This window comes from Myxocyprinus asiaticus, chromosome 24 (assembly GCF_019703515.2).
Source record: "Myxocyprinus asiaticus isolate MX2 ecotype Aquarium Trade chromosome 24, UBuf_Myxa_2, whole genome shotgun sequence".
In the NCBI taxonomy this organism is placed as follows: domain Eukaryota; kingdom Metazoa; phylum Chordata; class Actinopteri; order Cypriniformes; family Catostomidae; genus Myxocyprinus; species Myxocyprinus asiaticus.
In genome coordinates this window covers 8,510,627-8,530,273 of record NC_059367.1, presented here as the reverse complement: position 1 = coordinate 8,530,273, position 19,647 = coordinate 8,510,627, and the positions used below count along the sequence as shown (strand labels likewise).

General features: G+C 37.2%; 2 protein-coding genes across 2 annotated transcripts in view; both read left to right on the top strand.

Annotated features, from left to right (window-relative positions):
• The first annotated feature begins 1,648 nt into the window (after positions 1-1,648).
• LOC127415025 (AMP deaminase 1-like) lies at positions 1,649-15,537 on the top strand. The gene is made up of 14 exons (XM_051653488.1): positions 1,649-1,837; positions 3,278-3,383; positions 4,749-4,914; positions 5,228-5,447; positions 7,271-7,400; positions 7,683-7,877; positions 8,949-9,080; positions 9,167-9,330; positions 9,476-9,602; positions 10,143-10,306; positions 13,524-13,644; positions 14,516-14,689; positions 14,888-14,998; positions 15,067-15,537. Exons 1-14 carry the CDS (start codon positions 1,686-1,688, stop codon positions 15,220-15,222), a joined length of 2,118 nt encoding a protein of 705 aa, XP_051509448.1. The 5' UTR covers positions 1,649-1,685; the 3' UTR covers positions 15,223-15,537.
• Positions 15,538-16,829: 1,292 nt separating this feature from the next.
• The window catches only part of LOC127415016 (DENN domain-containing protein 2C-like), a 34,055-nt gene continuing 31,237 nt past the window's right edge, over positions 16,830-19,647 (top strand). Inside the window, exon 1 of the mRNA XM_051653473.1 lies at positions 16,830-17,205. The gene's annotated coding sequence lies outside the window, so the exon portion shown is untranslated. The remainder of the gene's footprint in view (positions 17,206-19,647) is intronic.

Below are 19,647 nucleotides of genomic sequence, written 5' to 3'. Positions count from 1 at the left end.
ACGTATAATGAATAGGACATATTTAATGGAGTATTCTGTGTTCAATACAAGTTAAGCTCAATCGACAGCATTTGTGGCAAAATACTGAATCCCACAAAAAATTATTTTGACTTGTCTCTTTTCTTTAAAATAAAAAAGCAAAACTCTGTGTTACAGTGAGGCACTTACGATGGAAGTGAATGGGGGCCAATCTGTAAACGTTAAAATACTCATATTTCAAAAGTTTAGCCACAAGACATAAACAATATGCGTATTTACATGATTTTAGTGTGATAAAATCACATACTAACCTTTTCTGTTTAAAGTTATAGACAATTTTACAACTTCATTGCCATTACACCAAAACCCTAAAAATGAGGATTTAATCAACTTCCGAGCTCAAATAACACACACGTTTTAACAGAATTCATTTAAGTGCTTTTATAAAATTATAAGCATGACATTTCTGTCTTTAAACCCTCCAAAAATTGGCCCAATTCACTTCCATTTTAAGTGTCGCACAACACAGTTTTTGCTTTTTCTTTTAAAGAAAAGGACGGACAGGTCAGAATTAATTTTTGTGGTAATCAACATTATGCCACAAATGCTGTCAATTGAGGTTAACTTGTATTGAACCTGGAATATTCCTTAGAAATTCTGCACAAATTCTAGGTCACTCGTCTATTTTATTATTTTTATTATTTTTATTTTTTATTTTTGGCACAAGTTTGTGGAGTCCAATGCAATATTCACCCAAGTTTTTAAGCTGATTTCAATAGAGCTGTTCATTCGTGACGTTAATTTCTATGGAAACCCGGAAGTCTAATTCGCCATGGGTTCCCTCTGGATATTCCTATGGGTTTTTATAATGGGGTTTTTAAACTCATAAGTAAAATAAGGTTTGTGGTAAACATTACTTGATGATACGTTCTGAGGGAACCCATGGCGAATTCTCTTCCAGGTTTTTGAACGACAACCTAAACAGCTCTATTGTAATTATTTTTATAATAAAAATAAAACAACAACAAAATACTAGTGGTCTCAGACTTTTGGACCCCACTCCTAAGCAAACAAATGATAAAATTGTCCTTTTGCGTCCTTTGGGCTTACATTGGTGATTTCTGTGCATGTCTATTGCAATTCTTGACAACGTTTATTAAGTAAGCCTGTGATATCACATCTTTTCTTGTCTGTATTTATTTATACATTAGCTTCTAGATGTTATGATTTGGATTATGCTGTTAGTTGGTAATGTGTGTCTTGGCTTAATGAGTTTGTCATAAATAGTTTTGTTCATCTCTGCATGGGATATTTTGTTTAATCAATGTTGGAGATCACAGCAATGACTCATTCTGAATCGGTTGTCTACTTGTGCCAAATGCATGCTTTGAAAGTTCGAAATTAGCAATTAGTACTGTCTGAAAATATCTAAAGAGCAGTAGTCAGATACTGCTACAAGTTGGTGGTTCACTTATTGTAAGTGTTTACCATTTAAAATTAATTTTATGCTTGGATGATTGTCAGACCATACAGAAAATGTGGTCTTGGTTGATGCTTCCAAACTGCTTTTGGGCTTTCTAGTGCTATAGTTGATATGTTCTGTTTTTTTGTTTAGCCTTGGTTGACAAATGTCTACTTTAACAATTCACTTGTATTAAAACCAATGTGTGCATGCATTTTGTTGGTCATCAGAGACGGACGATCGTATGCGTGCGATCGCTGAGCGGGTGTTTGCTTCGGAGACCAAAGATGAGGACGTCCGTGAGGAGATATCCATGTTTGATGTGGCTGAAGACTGTCCTATCCTCAACCAAGAGCTGGCCCAGCACGTAGCAGATGATGATGATGTAGAGAAGCGGTCAGTGTACAAATTATTCAATGACAGTATTTTTTTTTTTTGTTTATGTTTTGCTGGCCGATATGACAGTGGTCTTGGACTATAATGTAGTCTACTGACACCTATCGGCATAGTCATAGGAAAATGATGCCATAAGTGTAAGATAAGAGGGAGGTTGATGACATAAAGTGAATGATATTTGGCTGGTTATGTGATCTCAACTTTGTGGCCACCATAATGGAGATACTATTGTCATGATACAAAACCTTATGTAGAGTAAAACAGCATTTTCTAGGCCACTAATACTTCAGTTTGATATAATCTCTTAGGAGTTAAACATTTCTGACAAAAGTACTATGCATTTCTTTAGGTATAAAATATTTTATAGTGAGTGAAAAAAGGTACTTTCAAAGGATAATAACTTCAAAAGGATTTGCAATCTTGAGGTTCCGCTTGCACATCCCAAATTGTCTTTTGGCACCCCTAGAAGAGTTAAGCAATCTTTAGGAACTTTCAAAAACTTTTTTTAGTCAAAACAAGAATACAAAACATGTTTTGTGATATGTAAATCTATAATACAGTGATAAATAATGACAGTACTTAAATTTTGTCGAGGTATCGATACTGATCCCAACGGAAAATCTGAGTGGTCTTCTGTTGCTTTGGTTACTTTCAACTTCTGTTCGCAAGCGTCATTTTGGCGGCATGTGAAAATGTCTGACTGTCTAATTTACTTGTGATCTAACTTTTGAGGTAACAAAAACTGTTTGAAAATGCTGTTTAAAATGTTAATTCTATAATATTCAGAATAAAATCTATTTGTTAAAATATAGTCTATATTTTTGTGTCTTTAGTAGCCTACAGTGACAAGAAAAAGTATGTTAACCCTTTGGAATTAGCTGTTTTTCTGCATTAATTGGTCATAACATGTGATCTCATTTTATCAAAGTCACAAGTATAGACAAAGCACAATGTGCTTAAAGGTGCACTCAGTAATTTTTTCCTCATTAAAAAAGTTGAACTCCTAAAGACATTAATTGTAATTTTGCAATATATGTAGGAAATCATGACCACTCACATTAAAACAAAGACTCCAGTCATATCAGTAACCTTATAAAAGCTGTTTTATTCTACATGGAGAGGGTCCGCACATGGGGGATGCCATTTTATAATCACATGACCAGCCAAATACTACTCCCTTAATCTCAGTAACTGTCCTGTTATTTGAGGAAACATGGCTGACTGTGAATAATAAATTTATACAGTGGCATCTGAAACTGAAAACTATTGATTTTAAATGATGCTGCATCCAAGGCGCTAGGTGTCAGTGTAAGTCCAAGAAGACCTAAGTTACTCTGTTCACCTTTAAGCTAAAAACACAAACAATTATAATCTTTCAATTCTTTATTGAAAGGATACATCGAATAATCTTAACCTCATCCCTAACCCATCCCCACATAGTAAGAAACATCTCAGCCGCACTCTACCCCAGCTAGAAGACGAACCAACCTACTTGGAGGTGCCTCACTTCCAGAGGGTGTCCATCACTGGTGACTATGCTGCTGGGGTACGTTCCAATGTATAACTTCTGGGTATGTCTTTAGTGACTGGGACATGTTAAATAAGTATTAAGTTGTTCTTTCATCATGTTGGCCTTTACCAAGACCATTGCAGCGAACTGACCAGCAGAAATAGACCAGCCAAGGGGATCTCTCCATCCTTGCAGGTGGAGCCCAGCCCTGGATTTGGTTTCTGAAATGTATATGTGACATTTAGGATGGAGGAGTGAATGTGTAGTCATCAGTTCTTGCCTAGGATTCTACTCATCTGTCCTGGCATGACAGCAGGGAGTTCACATGACTGGTTTTAAATATAGTGCCACAGAGTCTGTGTAATGCATCTTATTACCTTTTTATTAGCATTTATATTTAGGGCATTTAACAGATACCCTTGTCTAGAGAAACTTACTGAAAGTGCTTTAGTTTCAAGCGAGACTGGTGTGATAAAAAGATAGCATGCAAATCAGGTTATCTTGTGGATAATTTACTGCTGACCAGTGTTGGGTAACGTTACTTTTAAAAGTAACTCATTAGTATACTGAGTGAAAAATCAACAGTAGAACTCATGGCTATTTTTAATAGTGAAATTAAGAGCATTTCCACATGCACAATGCAATGAGAATTTACAGGATTGGGACTAAACAGGTGTGTGGCCACAAGAAAGCCACTTGTTAGTGAGGGTAATCGGAAAAAACGACTTCAGTTTGCTAGGGAGCATAAAGATTGGACTGTGGAGCAATGGAAAAAGGTCACTTGGTCTGATGAGTCCAGATTACCCTATTCCAAAGCGATGGGTGCGTCAGGGTGAGAAGGGAAGCCCATGAAGCGGTGTACCCGTCATGCATAGTACCCACTGTACAAGACTCTGGAGGCAGTGTTATGATCTGGGTTTGCTTCAATTGGTCAGGTCTAGGCTCAGCAACATTATGCGGCAATAAAATGAAGTCTTATGGTTAGGGTTAGATAAATGGTACTGAATGACCAGGTTATCCCATCAATGGATTTGTTCTTCCCTGATGGCTCGGGCATACTCCTTGAGGAATCATTTTCACACATGAATTGGCCACCACAGAGTCCTGACCTTAACCCCCATTGAAAGTCTTTGGGATGTGCTGGAGAAGACTTTACGGAGTGGTTCGACTCCCCCGTCATCAATACAAGATCTCGGCCAAAAATGAATGCAGCTCTGGACAGAAATAAATGTTGTGACGTTGCATAAGGTTGTCAAAACAATGCCACAACGAATGTGTGCCGTAATCAAAGCTAAAGATGGTCCAACAAAATATTAGGGTATGCTACTTTTTTTTGGACAGGCAGTGTATATAATTAAATAATAAACATTTTATCTAACCCTAAGCCTAACTGTACTGCAGGTGACCATAGATGACTTTGATCTGGCTTGTAAGGGTCTGTACCGTGCCCTGACCATCAGAGAGAAGTACATGAAACTGGCATTCCAAAGATTCCCCAACACACCCTCTCAGTTCTTACGAAAGATTGAAGGAGAGGAATGGAAACCTGAAGATCAGGTGTTTCCAGGTAATAACGGAATACTGGACAGAATACTTTCATAACATGCCCTATATTTACAACAGTCACTGGCATCACACCTATTAATCAAAGCACATCATGCCAGAATACAAAAGAAAATCTGACAATTAAAGATTTTATCTAACATAGCTCTTTTATAACTTAACACAATTTCCTCAGTTGTTTTTATGCATCCTAAAATGTACATGTTACTATAAAAATGTTTTGAAGGGTAACCAAAATATGGAAGAAAAAGTATATTTATGAATTTGCTAAAATGCAACCACACAGTGTGAACGTAAAAGTCATTGTTGTGTTTCAGTCTTCACCCCTCCTCCTAAGGCTGGTGAGGATCCTTTCTGTACAAAAGATCTGCCTCCAAACCTCGGCTACGTTGCTCGCATGAAGGATGGTGTTATCTACGTCTACAAAGACGCAGCAGCTGCTGATAAAAACCAGCCTGTTAACCATCCCGGTCCTGACCTCGCCACCTTTATCGACGACATGAACTTCCTCATTGCTTTGATTGCTCAGGGCCCAGTGTAAGTCCAGTAAAGTCTTGCAGATCACATCATGATTTCTTGTTATGATATTCTGCCATGTTGCATTCAGTGTTGAAATCACAATATTGGAAGTTGGCTTACTTAGTTGGCTCTGCACAGCTGGGTAATTTATTTATTTTTTATTTATACACACGTTACCTTTTTTTTTTTCTGATTAACATTCTTTATTGATTCGTAGATATAACACAGAAAAACACAATATATATATATATATACACTGAATCAACATTTAACCCCCACTATTACCCCTCCCCAATCACCAACCCCACCCTGACCCCCAACAAACACCCCTGTGGTCACACATAAGAATACACACACACACACTATATATATATATATATATATATATATATATATATATATATATATATATATATATATATAATAATCATACACATCCAAAACTATACATCTCTCTCCACAGCCCCTCCCCGAGAGACCCCAAAAATGCTAAATAACTGCATTAAATGAATCATTACAGTGCGGCACTTACAATGGAAGTGAATGGGGACAATTTTTGGAGGGTTTAAAGGCAGAAATGTGAAGCTTATAATTTTATAAAAGCACTTACATTAATTCTTCTGTTAAAACTCATGTATTATTTAAGCTGTAAAGTTGTTTAAAAAGTCATTTTTACAGTCATTTTAGGGTTTGTTGACATTTGCTTTTTTTTTAAGAAAAGGAGGGGCAAGTTAAAATAAACTTTTGTGGTAATCAGTATTTTGTCACAAATGCTGTTGATTGAGCTTAACTTGTATTGAACCCGGTATAGTCTTTTAAATCTGAATGAATCATTAATGTAAGTTATGTTGATGGATTGTACTTAAGGAATAATTCACCCAAAAATGAAAATTATGTCAAAATTTACTCACCCTCATGTTGTTTCAAATCCGTATGACTTATGTGCTTGTGGAACATGTAAGGAGATGTTTTATCACAGGCCGTCTTTTCAATGCGATGATAGTGGATAGCACCTTTTAAAGCTTAAAAAAGTACCCAAAAGTAAAATGAAATTCAAGTAAAAACAATTTGTGGAAATTTTGACATCCGTTGTGCGTTATGCTATGAGAGAGGCTCATTCACATTGGCTTATACCAGTACTTGCATTATTAAAGGGGTCATGACATTTTAGGTTTCTTGAGGTTTACTTATAATATTAGTAGTGTTTGCACAAAAAATATGATAAATTATAATTTTTCACCCTCATTCTGACCCTCTGTCAGAAACGCTCGGTTTTGGTGCTGTTTCTCCTTGAAGACTTGACAGTAAACGGCCACTGTTATGATTGGCTCTCTGCTGTTGACTGATCTGCCATCACTGCTAATCTCACTGCCATCTCACACAGAAGTAATAAGGTAAAGTAGACGTTGATGTGTTGTGTTGTTGTGGAGGCAGTCAAATGTCTACCACAGTAGGACATCACAATGTGGAGGACGTAGAGAACGAGTCGTTTTGGCAGCTTGGTTTCAACAAATGCTCTTTTTGCATTGAGAAGGAAGTTTTGAGTTCTGAAACTTACAGTATGTTTTTATAGTACAATGACCTCTTATATCTCAAAAGATCAAGAACAAATTTGATTCCCTGTGTCATGACCCCTTTAAGTGCTAAAAATTTTCACATTTTCAGGTCATTTCAGGTTATTTCCTACCAAAAAATCAGGGTGAGTAAGTTATGACTTTTCATTTTCCTTTACATATACACCCATGTGTACTGCATATGATCATCTAATGGAAAATATGAATGTTCTGTGCTACTCAAGTTTATTTTTTTATGTTATTAAATCCTTGTGTTTTGCCCCTCAGAAAGACATACACTCATCGTCGTCTGAAATTTCTTATGTCAAAGTTCAACGTGCACGAAATGTTGAACGAGATGGAGGAAATGAAAGAGCTGAAGAAAAATCCACACAGAGACTTTTACAACTGTAGGAAGGTATGACTCACAACAGCTACCTGTCATTGACAATAAAACAATTTACAATAAACAACTCGCAACAACACATTTAGATAAGGCAGTGACAATATTACTCAGATCAGTTATATGAGTCATGATCTGACGAGTCATCTGAGAAGATATTTTAATTTCATCATGCATGGTAAATACTGTATATTATATATTTCCAATGGTATCCTTTGTCCATGTGTTACAGCAAATTTAGCCTGTAGATAAATATGTTGAGTTTTGACATGTCATGTTTTGTTGTCTCTGGCATAGGTTGATACTCACATCCACGCTGCTGCCTGCATGAACCAGAAGCATCTTCTCCGCTTCATCAAGAGGTCCTACCGTGTGGACGGAGATCGGGTCGTTCACGTTTTGAAGGGCAAGGAAGTAACCATGAAGGAGCTTTTTGCTTCTCTCAATCTGCACCCATATGACCTGACTGTAGACTCCCTGGATGTCCATGCTGTAGGTGTCACACATAGTCCTTCAGGACTACAAATAATATGTGTGTGTGAAATTATTCTTTAGAGCACTTGTAAATTGGTGCTTGAGGTAGTAATGGCAGATCAGCAAGCTTATTATGCAATGGTCAAGTACCCTATTGTTGGGCATTACTTGGGTTAGAAATTCCACCCGATGTTGTCTCTGTCTTTTTAGGCAGCATATTTAGCACTCCTAATTTTTTGCAGTAAATATTATTTGTGATGAGCGTAAAGATATTTATTGCGTCAAAATTGATGTTTGGCCTTTTGATATGTTTTCTTATCCAATGATTTGTTAATATCATTTTGGAATAACCATATCAGTTACAAGATTCCAAGTTGTAAAAATCGTTCACATACTGGTAGAACCTGTGATTATCAGTCGGAAAGTTGGAATATGATAAAAGCTTTAGCTTTTCAGACTGCTCTGATGTCATGTGAGTACAACCAAAATGATAACAAACAGTTAAAGTCATAGTTCACCCAAAAATGAAAATTCTGTTGTTATTTACTGACCTTTATGTTGTTACAAACCTATATGCCTTTTTTTTTTTTTTGTGGAACAAAAAAGGACATATTAGACAGAATGTTAGCCACCTTTTTCTCCATACAATAAAAGTGAATAGGCTTACATTTTGCCAGAATCTCCTTTTGTGTTTCACAGTAAAAATAAAGTCAGTTTTGGAGCATAATTATGGTGAGTACATTTTTGGTAAAACATTTTGTGAGTAAAGTTTCATTTTTTGGTGAACTATCCCTTTTATGGTAGTTATGTAGCTAACTCAACAAAACTTCATTTGATATGTCATTTTATTTAACCAGGTGTGCACTTTCCAAGTTCTTCAATATTTTGCAAGAGAATATAGAGGTGAATTGTAGTGATTATAATTTTTTTTTTGTCATCAACAACATGGATCCATTTTGGTGTAATGAACTTTGCTAAATATGAGCTCATAGTAGAATCTCCAGATAGTCATCTCGTAATTACAGTTATTCAGACACAGCGTGAACACAGTATAAAACGATAATCTCTTCTTTATCCTCCATTATGCAGGGAAGACAAACCTTCCAGCGTTTCGATAAATTTAATGCCAAGTACAACCCTGTGGGTGCCAGTGAGCTGCGTGATCTTTATCTGAAGAGTGAGAACCACATATCTGGAGAGTATTTTGCCACCATCATTAAGGTAAAGGTTGAGTTAACCATGCTATTATTTAATGTCACGTTTGCACTAATGGTAAACCAAACAAACCAGCCAAAATCTCTGGACAGGAAGTGGCTAGTGACCTGGAGGATGCCAGATACCAGTATGCAGAACCTCGTCTGTCCATCTATGGCTGTAATCCTAATGAGTGGACTAAACTTTCGGGCTGGTTTAACAAGCACAGAGTCTTTTCTCCCAACCTCAAGTGGATGATTCAAGTGCCCAGAATCTAGTATGTAAACCTGTTTCACTTCTCAGATACAGTTATTCACACCCTATTAACGGTACAGTTATTCACACCCTATTAACGGCTCTATGACCAGTGTCTCAGTCTTTGTGAAACTTTGTTAACAGAATATCTCTTATTTTCCCTTTAGTGACATTTTCAGAGCCAGGAATTTTGTGCCACACTTCGGAAAGATGCTGGAGAACATCTTCCTCCCAGTTTTCCAGGCCACTATTGACCCACAGTCCAACCCAGAACTTAGTGTCTTCTTGAAGCATGTGAGAGAATCTAACAAATGAAGTAGCTTAATATGTTTTTATGACCTAATATTAATTGAGAATACATAAATATTTGTACTTTTAAAAATTAATTTCTCACACAAAGAGACAATTTAAGTGAACTGCAAAGTGATTAAAAAAAGTTAAACATTTAAAATGGTGTGGTGGTGGTGTAGTAGACTAAAGCACTGAACTGGTAAGTGGAAGGTTGTTGGTTCAATCCCCACAGCCACCACCATTGTGTGTCCTTGAGCAAGGCACTTAACTCCAGGTTGCTCCAGGGGGATTGTCCCTGTAATCAGGGCACTGTAAGTCGCTTTGGATAAAAGTGTCTGCCAAATGCATAAATGTAAAATAAATGGTTACCAGTCACAGTGCCCAAAATACACTCTTTGTTCTTTTGTTTTATATTCAAATACATTTTACAAAAAAATCTTGATGTTTAAAATAAAGTTATTTGTCAACCACCCACTTAGACTTGATACTAAATACCTTATGGGTCTGTTAACCCATCAATCCCTGTGTTTTGTCTCTCTGTAGGTGACAGGATTTGACAGTGTGGATGATGAGTCTAAACACAGCGGTCACATGTTCTCCACAAAGAGTCCTAAGCCCGAGGAGTGGGACATTGTTAAGAGCCCATCATATACTTACTGGATTTACTACATGTATGCAAACATTGCCCTACTCAACCAGCTTCGCAAGTGAGTACCTCAATAGCATCAAAAGAAATAGATTGCATTTTTCAAAAAACCTAACCCCTGACTAAGACCCCGTTTACACCTGGTATTACGATGCGTCTCGGGAGATCTGATCATTAGACACATCGCTATTTACACCTGGTCGCTTAAATGCGTCTCCAGTGACCATTTATTTTCGGATTTTGAGAGGAAGGTCTCTGTTTCATGATGACATTAAACAATCACTATGTCAGTGTGTTACTTCATGATATTAAAGCGCAACAAAGTCAGAAAAGACAAAAATAAAAAAAAAAACCGGCACGCTGTTTCTCCCAGATGCGATTTAAATTTAATTTAAGCACAAAAGCAACGTCAAGCAGAGTTATCCGTTATTTTATTGAATTACCTGTATTAAAGGAGCTTCAAGTGTTCCTGCTTCTCATCTGTGTTGATATCAGACACACTAAAGATGATCCGTGAAGCTCTTGTTATTGTATATGTATCCATTTTTCGAATTTTCCGATTGACATAAACAGCAAAGTTTAAACTCTTGTTTTAGCGCAGCGGTTGATTGACAGGTGAGGAGTGGTGCTTCACTGCTGCTGGGACACATACAGGAGGGATTAACATTTACACCTCAAATGTGATGTGGTCACATGCTTTTTTGACGGTTTTTGTGATACGATCACAAAACATTTTAGACCCTGTTTAGACCTGTATTTAGCACTGACCACATGTGATCGGTTCACCCGAAACGCATCTTAATAACACCCCAATTCCAAAAAAGTTGGGACAGTATGAAAAATGCTAATAAAAACAAAAAGTAGTGATTTGTAAATTATAATCACCATTTGCTAAATTGAAAACACTACAACTACACATTATATTATGTTTTACCTTGTGAATTTCATTGGTTTTTTTTTCAAATTAGATGATTGCAACACGCTCCAATAAAGTTGAGACGGGCAATTTAAGACTAATAACATTTTGACGAGTTAAAATAACAAGGCAAAGTGAAACAGGAGATGTAAAACAGGTAAGGCAATCATGTCATAGTACATAAGGAGCCTCCAAAAACAGCCTAGTCCTTCAAGAGCAAGGATCGTTCAAGACTTTGCCAACAGATGCTTCAGCAAATAATCTAACACTTTGAGAACAATGTTCCCCAAAGACAAATTGGAAGAATTTTGGGCATTTCACCCTCTAAAGTGCACAATATAGTTAAAGATTCAAAGAATCTGGTCAGCTCTCGGTGCTTAAAAGGCAAGACGAAAACCACTTCTGAATACGCGTGATCTCTGATCCCTCAGACATCACTGTCTTAAAAATATCATTCATCTGTAATAGATATAATGAATTTGGGATTGGGATTACTTTAGTAAACCTTTGTTAGTCAACACCACTCGCTGCTGCATCCACAGATGCAAGTTAAGACTTTACTGTGCAAAGCAGAAGCCCAACATCAACACTGTCCAGAAGCGCTGCCGACTTCTCTGGGCTCGGTCTCATCTTAGGTGGAAAGTAGATCAGTGGAACTGTGTTTTTTGGTCAGAAGAGTCCACATTTCAAATAGTTTTTGAAAAACACAGCTGTTGTGTTCTCCAGGCCAAAGAGGAAAAGGACCATCCAAGCTGTTATCAGCGTCAGGTCCAAAAGTCAGTGTCTGTATGGGCCAGGGGTGTGTCAGTGCTCATGGCACGTGTAACTCGCACATCTGTGAATGCACCATTAATGCAGAGAGATATGTACAAATTTTGGAACAGCATATACTGCCATCCAGCACCGTCTTTTCCAGGGACGTCCCGGCATTAACAGCAGGACAACTTCAAACAACATACTGACCGAATAAGCAGAGAGTGCGGGTGCTAGATTGGCCTGCCTGCAGTCCTGACCAACTCCAAATAAGAATGTGTGGTGCATTATGAAGCGAACAATACGGCAACGAAGACCTGCACAATGGATGAATGGGGGGAAATTCCACTTTTAAACTTAACAAACTTGTATCTTCTGTGCCTAAATGCTTAAGAAGTGTTATTAGAAGAAATGGTGATGTTTCACAGTGATAAACACTCAACTGTCCCAACTTTTTTGAAGTGTGTTGCAATCATCTGATTTGAAATTACTGTACAAAAAAAAAAAAAAAAAAATGAAATTCACAGGTTAAAACATCATATAATGTGTAGTTGTAGTGCTTTCAATATAGCAAAGGGTGAATATAATTTAATCTTTGTCTCTTCAAACATCTTTCTCAACACAACTTTGTGTGAGCGGCAGGGTAAATTAAAGGAGGTCGCACACCTGACACGTCTGCCGGATGACATGGCGCATTCTAAAATTAGAAACAATTATTTTCTATGAAGGTACATACACATACGACACACCTACGACTCCTAGCTACAACTCTGGAGGCTGCTCAAAACTTTACAGCGCCACAGAGCGCAACTTGCATAGTTTTCCATTAAAAGCCATCACTGGATGATATATTGTCAATATGTATCTTTTATAAAGCCTACACAATGTATTTTCAGTTACAAGTATGTCTTTTTGTGATTTGACAGCTTGAATGAAACCTATTCAGGCTACATAAAGAGAAACTGCATAATAAACATCGCCATGTCTAATCGTTCAGTTTGCGCAGTTACACCAGTTTCATACTCTAACCTGCAAACTCAACGTCACAGTGTTCATTCTTGAAGTACAAAAACCTTCGTAACATTTGTGTGTATGGTGACTAGATTTACAACTTTGGACTGCCACCTGTCCTGCACCACATCGATGTGTCCTTCAGTATTAAGTACAGTAAATGTTATATCACCCTCTTGTGGTCTCCAAACGCTATTACGCCAAACTTAACAGAAGGCAAACAGACAGTGAATTGGGAAAGCACACAAATTAGGCTTCTAATTTAAATGCTGGCTAATGTTAATATATTGATGCCTTAAAAACATATTGAAAAAATAACGTGCCAATCAATAATCGATATATCGATATTTTATGATATGCCTAGCAACCAACTAGCAACCATATAGCAATGCCCTGCCAAACACCCAGAACAAACTAGCATTGTGGTAATGAGCACCACTTATATTTTCTTCATACATAGTTCATTAAATAAAATCCTGGGTTTGTGCATAATACATTGATTTTTAAACCATTAAAACAAATTCATGAGAGTTTGTTATATTAGAAAATGTTTTTGAGTTTACTGTAAGTTTACTATATGTGTTCTGATATGATCCAGGGAAAGAGGCATGAACACATTCCAGTTCAGACCTCACTGTGGAGAGGCTGGAGCTGTTACTCACCTGCTGGCCTGCTTCATGACTGCTGACAACATCTCTCATGGCCTCAACCTCAAGAAGGTTAATACACCACTTACCCTGACATATAGGGGGCACCCTTTACCTTGCCACCTCATCAACCCCCCTCTATCTCTCTTCAAAATATACAGTTGAAATAAGAAACACAACAGACATAACTGAAATAACAATAAACAAATGGCAAACAAATAAACAAAAACAAATTAGAACAAAAACAACTCAATGTTCTGCAATGTTTTGCCACAGAGAAGCCAATAAGACACAGATGTGCAGTTTTGAGATGTTATTCCAGTCTTATGTTTCGGACTTCCCCTGGTTTAGTCATTTAGGACCAGATCTTATGCAGTCATTGTGAAGTGACCCACTACATTGTGTGCGTTAATGGTAGCACATGACATGCCTGCCTAGAGCCCTCTCTTTGGCAACTAGGCAGTATGGGACGCACAACAAATCGACTTACAGTAGGTGTAATCTTTTCTTGTTGTGACTTGTGACTTGTGAATGTGATGTTTCCCATACAACAAAAACTGATGGTGATCTCTCATTTTGTGTTCCAAAGAAGAAAAAGAAATTCTGTTTTGAACTGAGGTGGGCTTAAACAAATGGTTAATTACTCCTATAACCATTTTAAAGATGGCCTTATCAGGTGTTGTTCTACCTAAATCTTTTTGATTGTAAAAAAAAAAATTAAAAAAAAATAAAAAATAAAAAAGCAATATGATGAGTAGGTTTCAGTGCATCACTACACAAATTGTTTTTCAGAGGGCAACAAATCTAAGTGTAACGAAAGTACAGATGTTATACCTATATAAAAAAAAGTACAGTATATTCATGTTGAAAATAAAGAGTGTTCTTTAATAAGTCCTTACTGATGATGTATTGATTTATGTACTTGTTTTTTCATGTTTCACAGAGCCCTGTCCTGCAGTACCTGTATTATCTGGCCCAGGTCCCCATTGCCATGTCCCCTCTTAGTAACAACAGCCTGTTCCTAGAGTATAACAAGAACCCACTGCCGGAGTTCCACAAGAAGGGCCTGATGGTGTCCCTGTCCACTGATGACCCCATGCAGTTCCACTACACCAAGGTGAGACCTTGCCCCTTTCTATATGTTCACATTTATTGTCAATCTTAAATGAATAAAAAGGCATTATAGAATCATAGTTGCCACACAATTAAAAAAAAATGTACAGTAGATTGACTGCTTTTAGACAGAGATTGTCCTTCTTCCTCTTTTTCCTTTGATTTAATTTCATTGTGTTTAACCGACGTATTTCATCAATAGGAGCCACTTATGGAGGAGTATGCCATTGCAGCTCAGGTGTTCAAACTCAGCACCTGTGACATGTGTGAGATTGCCAGAAACAGTGTCTTGCAGAGCGGCCTGTCTAATGAGGTGAGCTTTCTCTTTGAATCTGGATAATCAAACTGCAACATAATAATCTTTCTTTCTCACACAAACAGGAGAAGACTCACTTCCTCGGCACCAACTACTTGAAGGACGGTCCAGAGGGCAACGACATACGCAAAACCAACGTGGCTCAGATTCGCATGGCCTACCGCTATGAGACCCAATGCTATGAGCTGAACCTTATTAAAGAGGGTTTGATGGCTGAATAAACAAACAAACAAACATGCAAGTGGATTTGCCAGACAGCTCTCCTTAAATTATTTGTTTATTATTCCAATAATTTGATTGTATTTAAAGTGTTTCTCTCTCCTTAATTATTTGACTTTAAAAAAAAAAAAAAGTCATCATGCCCATGGGATAATTAATCGCAGCATATATTTTAATGAGAGACAGCACTCCATATTCTGAGTCTTCTTGTAAACAGTTGTCTGATTTGTTGATTGCTTGTCTAACTCGTCTTGTGTCTGACCTCCAAGACAGTCTTAAAGCCATAAAAGTTTACATCCCTTTTGTGCCTTAATGTATTACACTTTCATTTTTAGTGGTGATGCTTTTATTTTCTGGTAAACTTATTACAAGAAGGAAAGAGTTGAATCATGATGAAAGTAAACATGATGAAAGTAAAAAAAAAAACATGGATTGTTCCATTTTTCTTTCTTAAAGGAATAGTTCATCCATCCATCCATCCATCCATCCATCCATCCATCATCTATCTCTCATCCATCCATCTATCTATCCATCTATCTTCTATTCATCCACCCATTCATATTCTCTCTCTATCCATCTATCCATTCATCCTCACTCCATCCATCCATCCATCCATCATCATCATCACCATCCATCCATCTTCTGTTCATCCATCTACCATTCATATTCTCTATCTATCTATCTATCTATCTATCTATCTATCCTCCCATCCATTCATCCATCCATCCATCCATCCATCCAACCATCCATCCATCTCTCTCCATCCATCCATCCATCATCATCATCACCATCCATCCATCTTCTATTCATCCATCTACCATTCATATTCTCTATCTATCTATCTATCTATCTATCTATCTATCTATCTATCTATCTATCTATCTATCTATCTATCTATCCTCCCATCCATTCATCCATCCATCCATCCATCTCTCTCCATCCATCCATCCATCCATCCAACCATCCATCCATCTCTCTCCATCCATCCATCCATCCATCATCATCATCACCATCCATCCATCTTCTATTCATCCATCTACCATTCATATTCTCTATCTATCTATCTATCTATCTATCTATCTATCTATCTATCTATCTATCTACCTATCTATCCTCCCATCCATTCATCCATCCATCCATCCATCATCCATCCATCTCTCTCCATCCATCCCTCTATCCATCCCTCTATCTATCTATCTATCTATCTATCTATCTATCTATCTCTCTCCATCCATCCATCCCTCCATCCATCCACCTATCTTCTATTCATCCATCCACCCATTCATACTCTCTCTCCATCCATCCATCCCTCTATCCATCCCTCTATCTATCTATCTATCTGTCTGTCTGTCTATCTATCTATCTAACTATCTATCTATCACTGTCAGCATACAGCAGGCCTATTTGACTGTAGTCATTAAATTATTATACAATATCATTTAAATAATTAAATAGCTTTTCTGTTAAAAAAAAAAAAAAAAAAAAAAAACATTTCTCCTTAACTAACAACAGGCAGTTGAGTTCAAATGAGTAATTGAATGAACCGACTCCAGTTTTATTGCAGCAGCAGTTCATGAGCTGATTCATCCACGCTGGGGAACTGAGGCACAGATGGGGAACTGACAGCGCGAGAAGAGGACGACTCCACATACACATTTGCTCCAATTGCAGCTCCGTTAACTCTGCTTTTTTGAACAGGAATATAAACAACGCCAGGCTATACATTGTTGCCCGTTGCCGGGAATTATTTGTTACTTTGTAACTCGTCGGTCGGTTTCTCTCTCTCTGGACGTGAATGGATACAAAGTTACTTTGGAGGAATGGACTGAAGTTTTTAGCCAACTGGCTAACCAGCCGCGAGACACTGAATACTTTGGGTTCACAACAAAGTCAAAACATATACATCACTCTATCTGGACACTTTTGAATACTTTTTCACTTGAGTCGAACATATGTGTTGTGAAACAATGGACGGGTGCTGGCGAGTAAGTTGATATTTCTTTCTACATAACAAAAGACCTAAACTGGCTCTCATAAAGGAGCTCTGGTTTATTTTTAGATTGGTTTTCGTACCTGATTTGAGAGCCTTTTACAAAGTAAACGCTTGTTTTCCTAATTTGCATAATTTTGCGCACGAGTTTCATTATAGAAGACTTTTACAGTATTTACGTTAACCTACACTGATGTCGCGGTCCTTCACGTAAACATGCTCATTAAAAAGTTAATTTAATCATGTTGGAGACAGTCTAAATATTCTACTTGTTTCGTTTTTTGCTTGACATTGTAGTTAAAAGATGCCACCTCATTTGAGTTAATGATTAACTATAAAAGTAAATGTGGTAGGCAGTGGCTAGTATTATATACACGGGTTTGTCTTTATTATAGCAGAAGTTTTCAACCTTTACAGACACAGGGTCTCCCACCCAGACTCTCAACCATCAAGGGACCCCTAATATATAAAGTAACATTTTATAATAACTCTGTTAACGTTAATAAACATTAATGCCTACTATTTAGCCTAACATATCATTAACGTAACATACACACACACACACACACACACAAACCCTGGTCTTATAGACATGATATCCTTATAATTTTGACAGTAATCTCACTCACTTTCCCACCCTCCACCCCACCCAGAGGCATGCCCACTCATGCACAGGTACCAGCGGTGGGTGGATCAACTGTCAGAGGTAATCTTGGTTTATGTATGTCTTGATTGTTTACCATATGAGGGCAGGGGTAATACTTGTGTCTGGTTTATGTTGGCATGGCACAGTGCTGTTTTGTGTGTGTCTGCGGTTGTTTAGGTTTCTTTTGATCACCAAACCTTAAATGTAGAGTTTGAGGGGCGTGCGGCGACATACCTGGAAGCAAGTGGCTGAGAAATTATTTATTCTGGGCCTCTGGATCTGATACTGGGAATGGCCTGAGGACTTCCTCCCTGCACATTTGGGAAGCTTGTGTCATGGTGATTGGAGTTAGATGGCCTACCACAGATCCAGCAAGGTTGTAGTAATTTGAATTTAACTGCTGGTTGAATGAGATTCAGTGTTTTTGTGGTCATTTGAACATTTTAGAATGTTTAGTAGAGCTGCTCGATTATGACAGAATGTTTCCCCCCTTTATATTGTAATTGCAAATAATAGAATGAATATTAAAATACATATTTTGTCTGGGGCATCTGCATGCCATTCTTTATGTAGGCTACACATCAAAATGAAGCTGAGAAGTGTTTAATTACTTTATTATTGCTATTTTATACCATCAGTAAATGGTCAAGTTCACATTGGCCCTCTTTGCAGAATGAAAAACGAAATCGTTATTCAGAGTTTGACAAAATTATACACAGAAATCAAGAAACGGACATGTATGTGATTTGGTAATACTACAAAAAACAAATTGTAAATAGAATATTTTGTGCAACACGAGTAGACCTAAATGGACTGCTTTAATTGACGTTTTTCACGATTAGTTAATTGTGGCAGCTGTAATCTCGATTATTTATTTGATTAATTGTGCAGCACTAATTTCTTGGCCTGGAAAGGTCATGGAACTTGTGGAAATGCCATTGGAATTTCTATAATAAATATGCATTTGTCAAAAACCGTTTGTTATGCTTGGCTCTAAACATTGTGAGTACAATCTCAAAAAAATCATTTTAAAGGACTGGAAATTCTTGGAAAACTCTCTCTCTTTTTTTTTTTTTTTTTTTTTTGTTTATTCACATACAGAGAGATACATACAAAACTACTACAAAATTACAAAACAACCAGGGAGGGAAAGAGAAAGAAAATGAGGATAAGGAAATTATAAATACATGAGTACACATTATTAAATACAAATAAAGGATGGGATATATATAGATGATAAATATATATAGTTTATTAGGATAGGAGAGGGTGGTAAGAAAATAAAAGTAGCCTATTTATAAAAATCATATATATATATAATATGTAAACTAGGGTGTATTGATATATAGAAGAAGAATGGGTTATGTATGTTATGTTATGGTGACTTTGCGGCAAACAGTGAGTTTGTATGAGGTTTTGAATTGCGAATAAATTATGGTAAAATTCTATAGTAGTAGCTCTACGTCATGGTACGCGGCAGTGGTCCAGAGCATGTGCATTCCCACAGGTCTAGGAAAACTCATGGAAATTCTTTGGTCAAATGGTTTGGGAACCCTGTAATTTCTGATCTAGCCTATCCAAAGGACCATCTGTGCCATTTCAGATGTCCTCTATGAACATCGGCAAGATATATTTTATGCACAATGAGTCAGACAACTGAGTCACACACAAAAAGCCTGCAATACTACACCATAACAAATTTGTAAGACCATCATTATGGACATTTTGCTGATTCTGTCTTTCTGTGTATCAGGAAACACAGGCTAGGCCTTCCTGCACACACATACACAC

Bases quoted from the DNA above. Each gene is read 5' to 3' on its own strand.
- LOC127415025 (XM_051653488.1), top strand. From the start codon at position 1,686: ATGCGTGCGATCGCTGAGCGGGTGTTTGCTTCGGAGACCAAAGATGAG. The intron at 1,838-3,277 runs GTCAGTGTACAA...ATCCCCACATAG, and splicing joins GATGATGATGTAGAGAAGCG to TAAGAAACATCTCAGCCGCA. The intron at 9,603-10,142 runs GTGAGAGAATCT...GTCTCTCTGTAG, and splicing joins TTAGTGTCTTCTTGAAGCAT to GTGACAGGATTTGACAGTGT.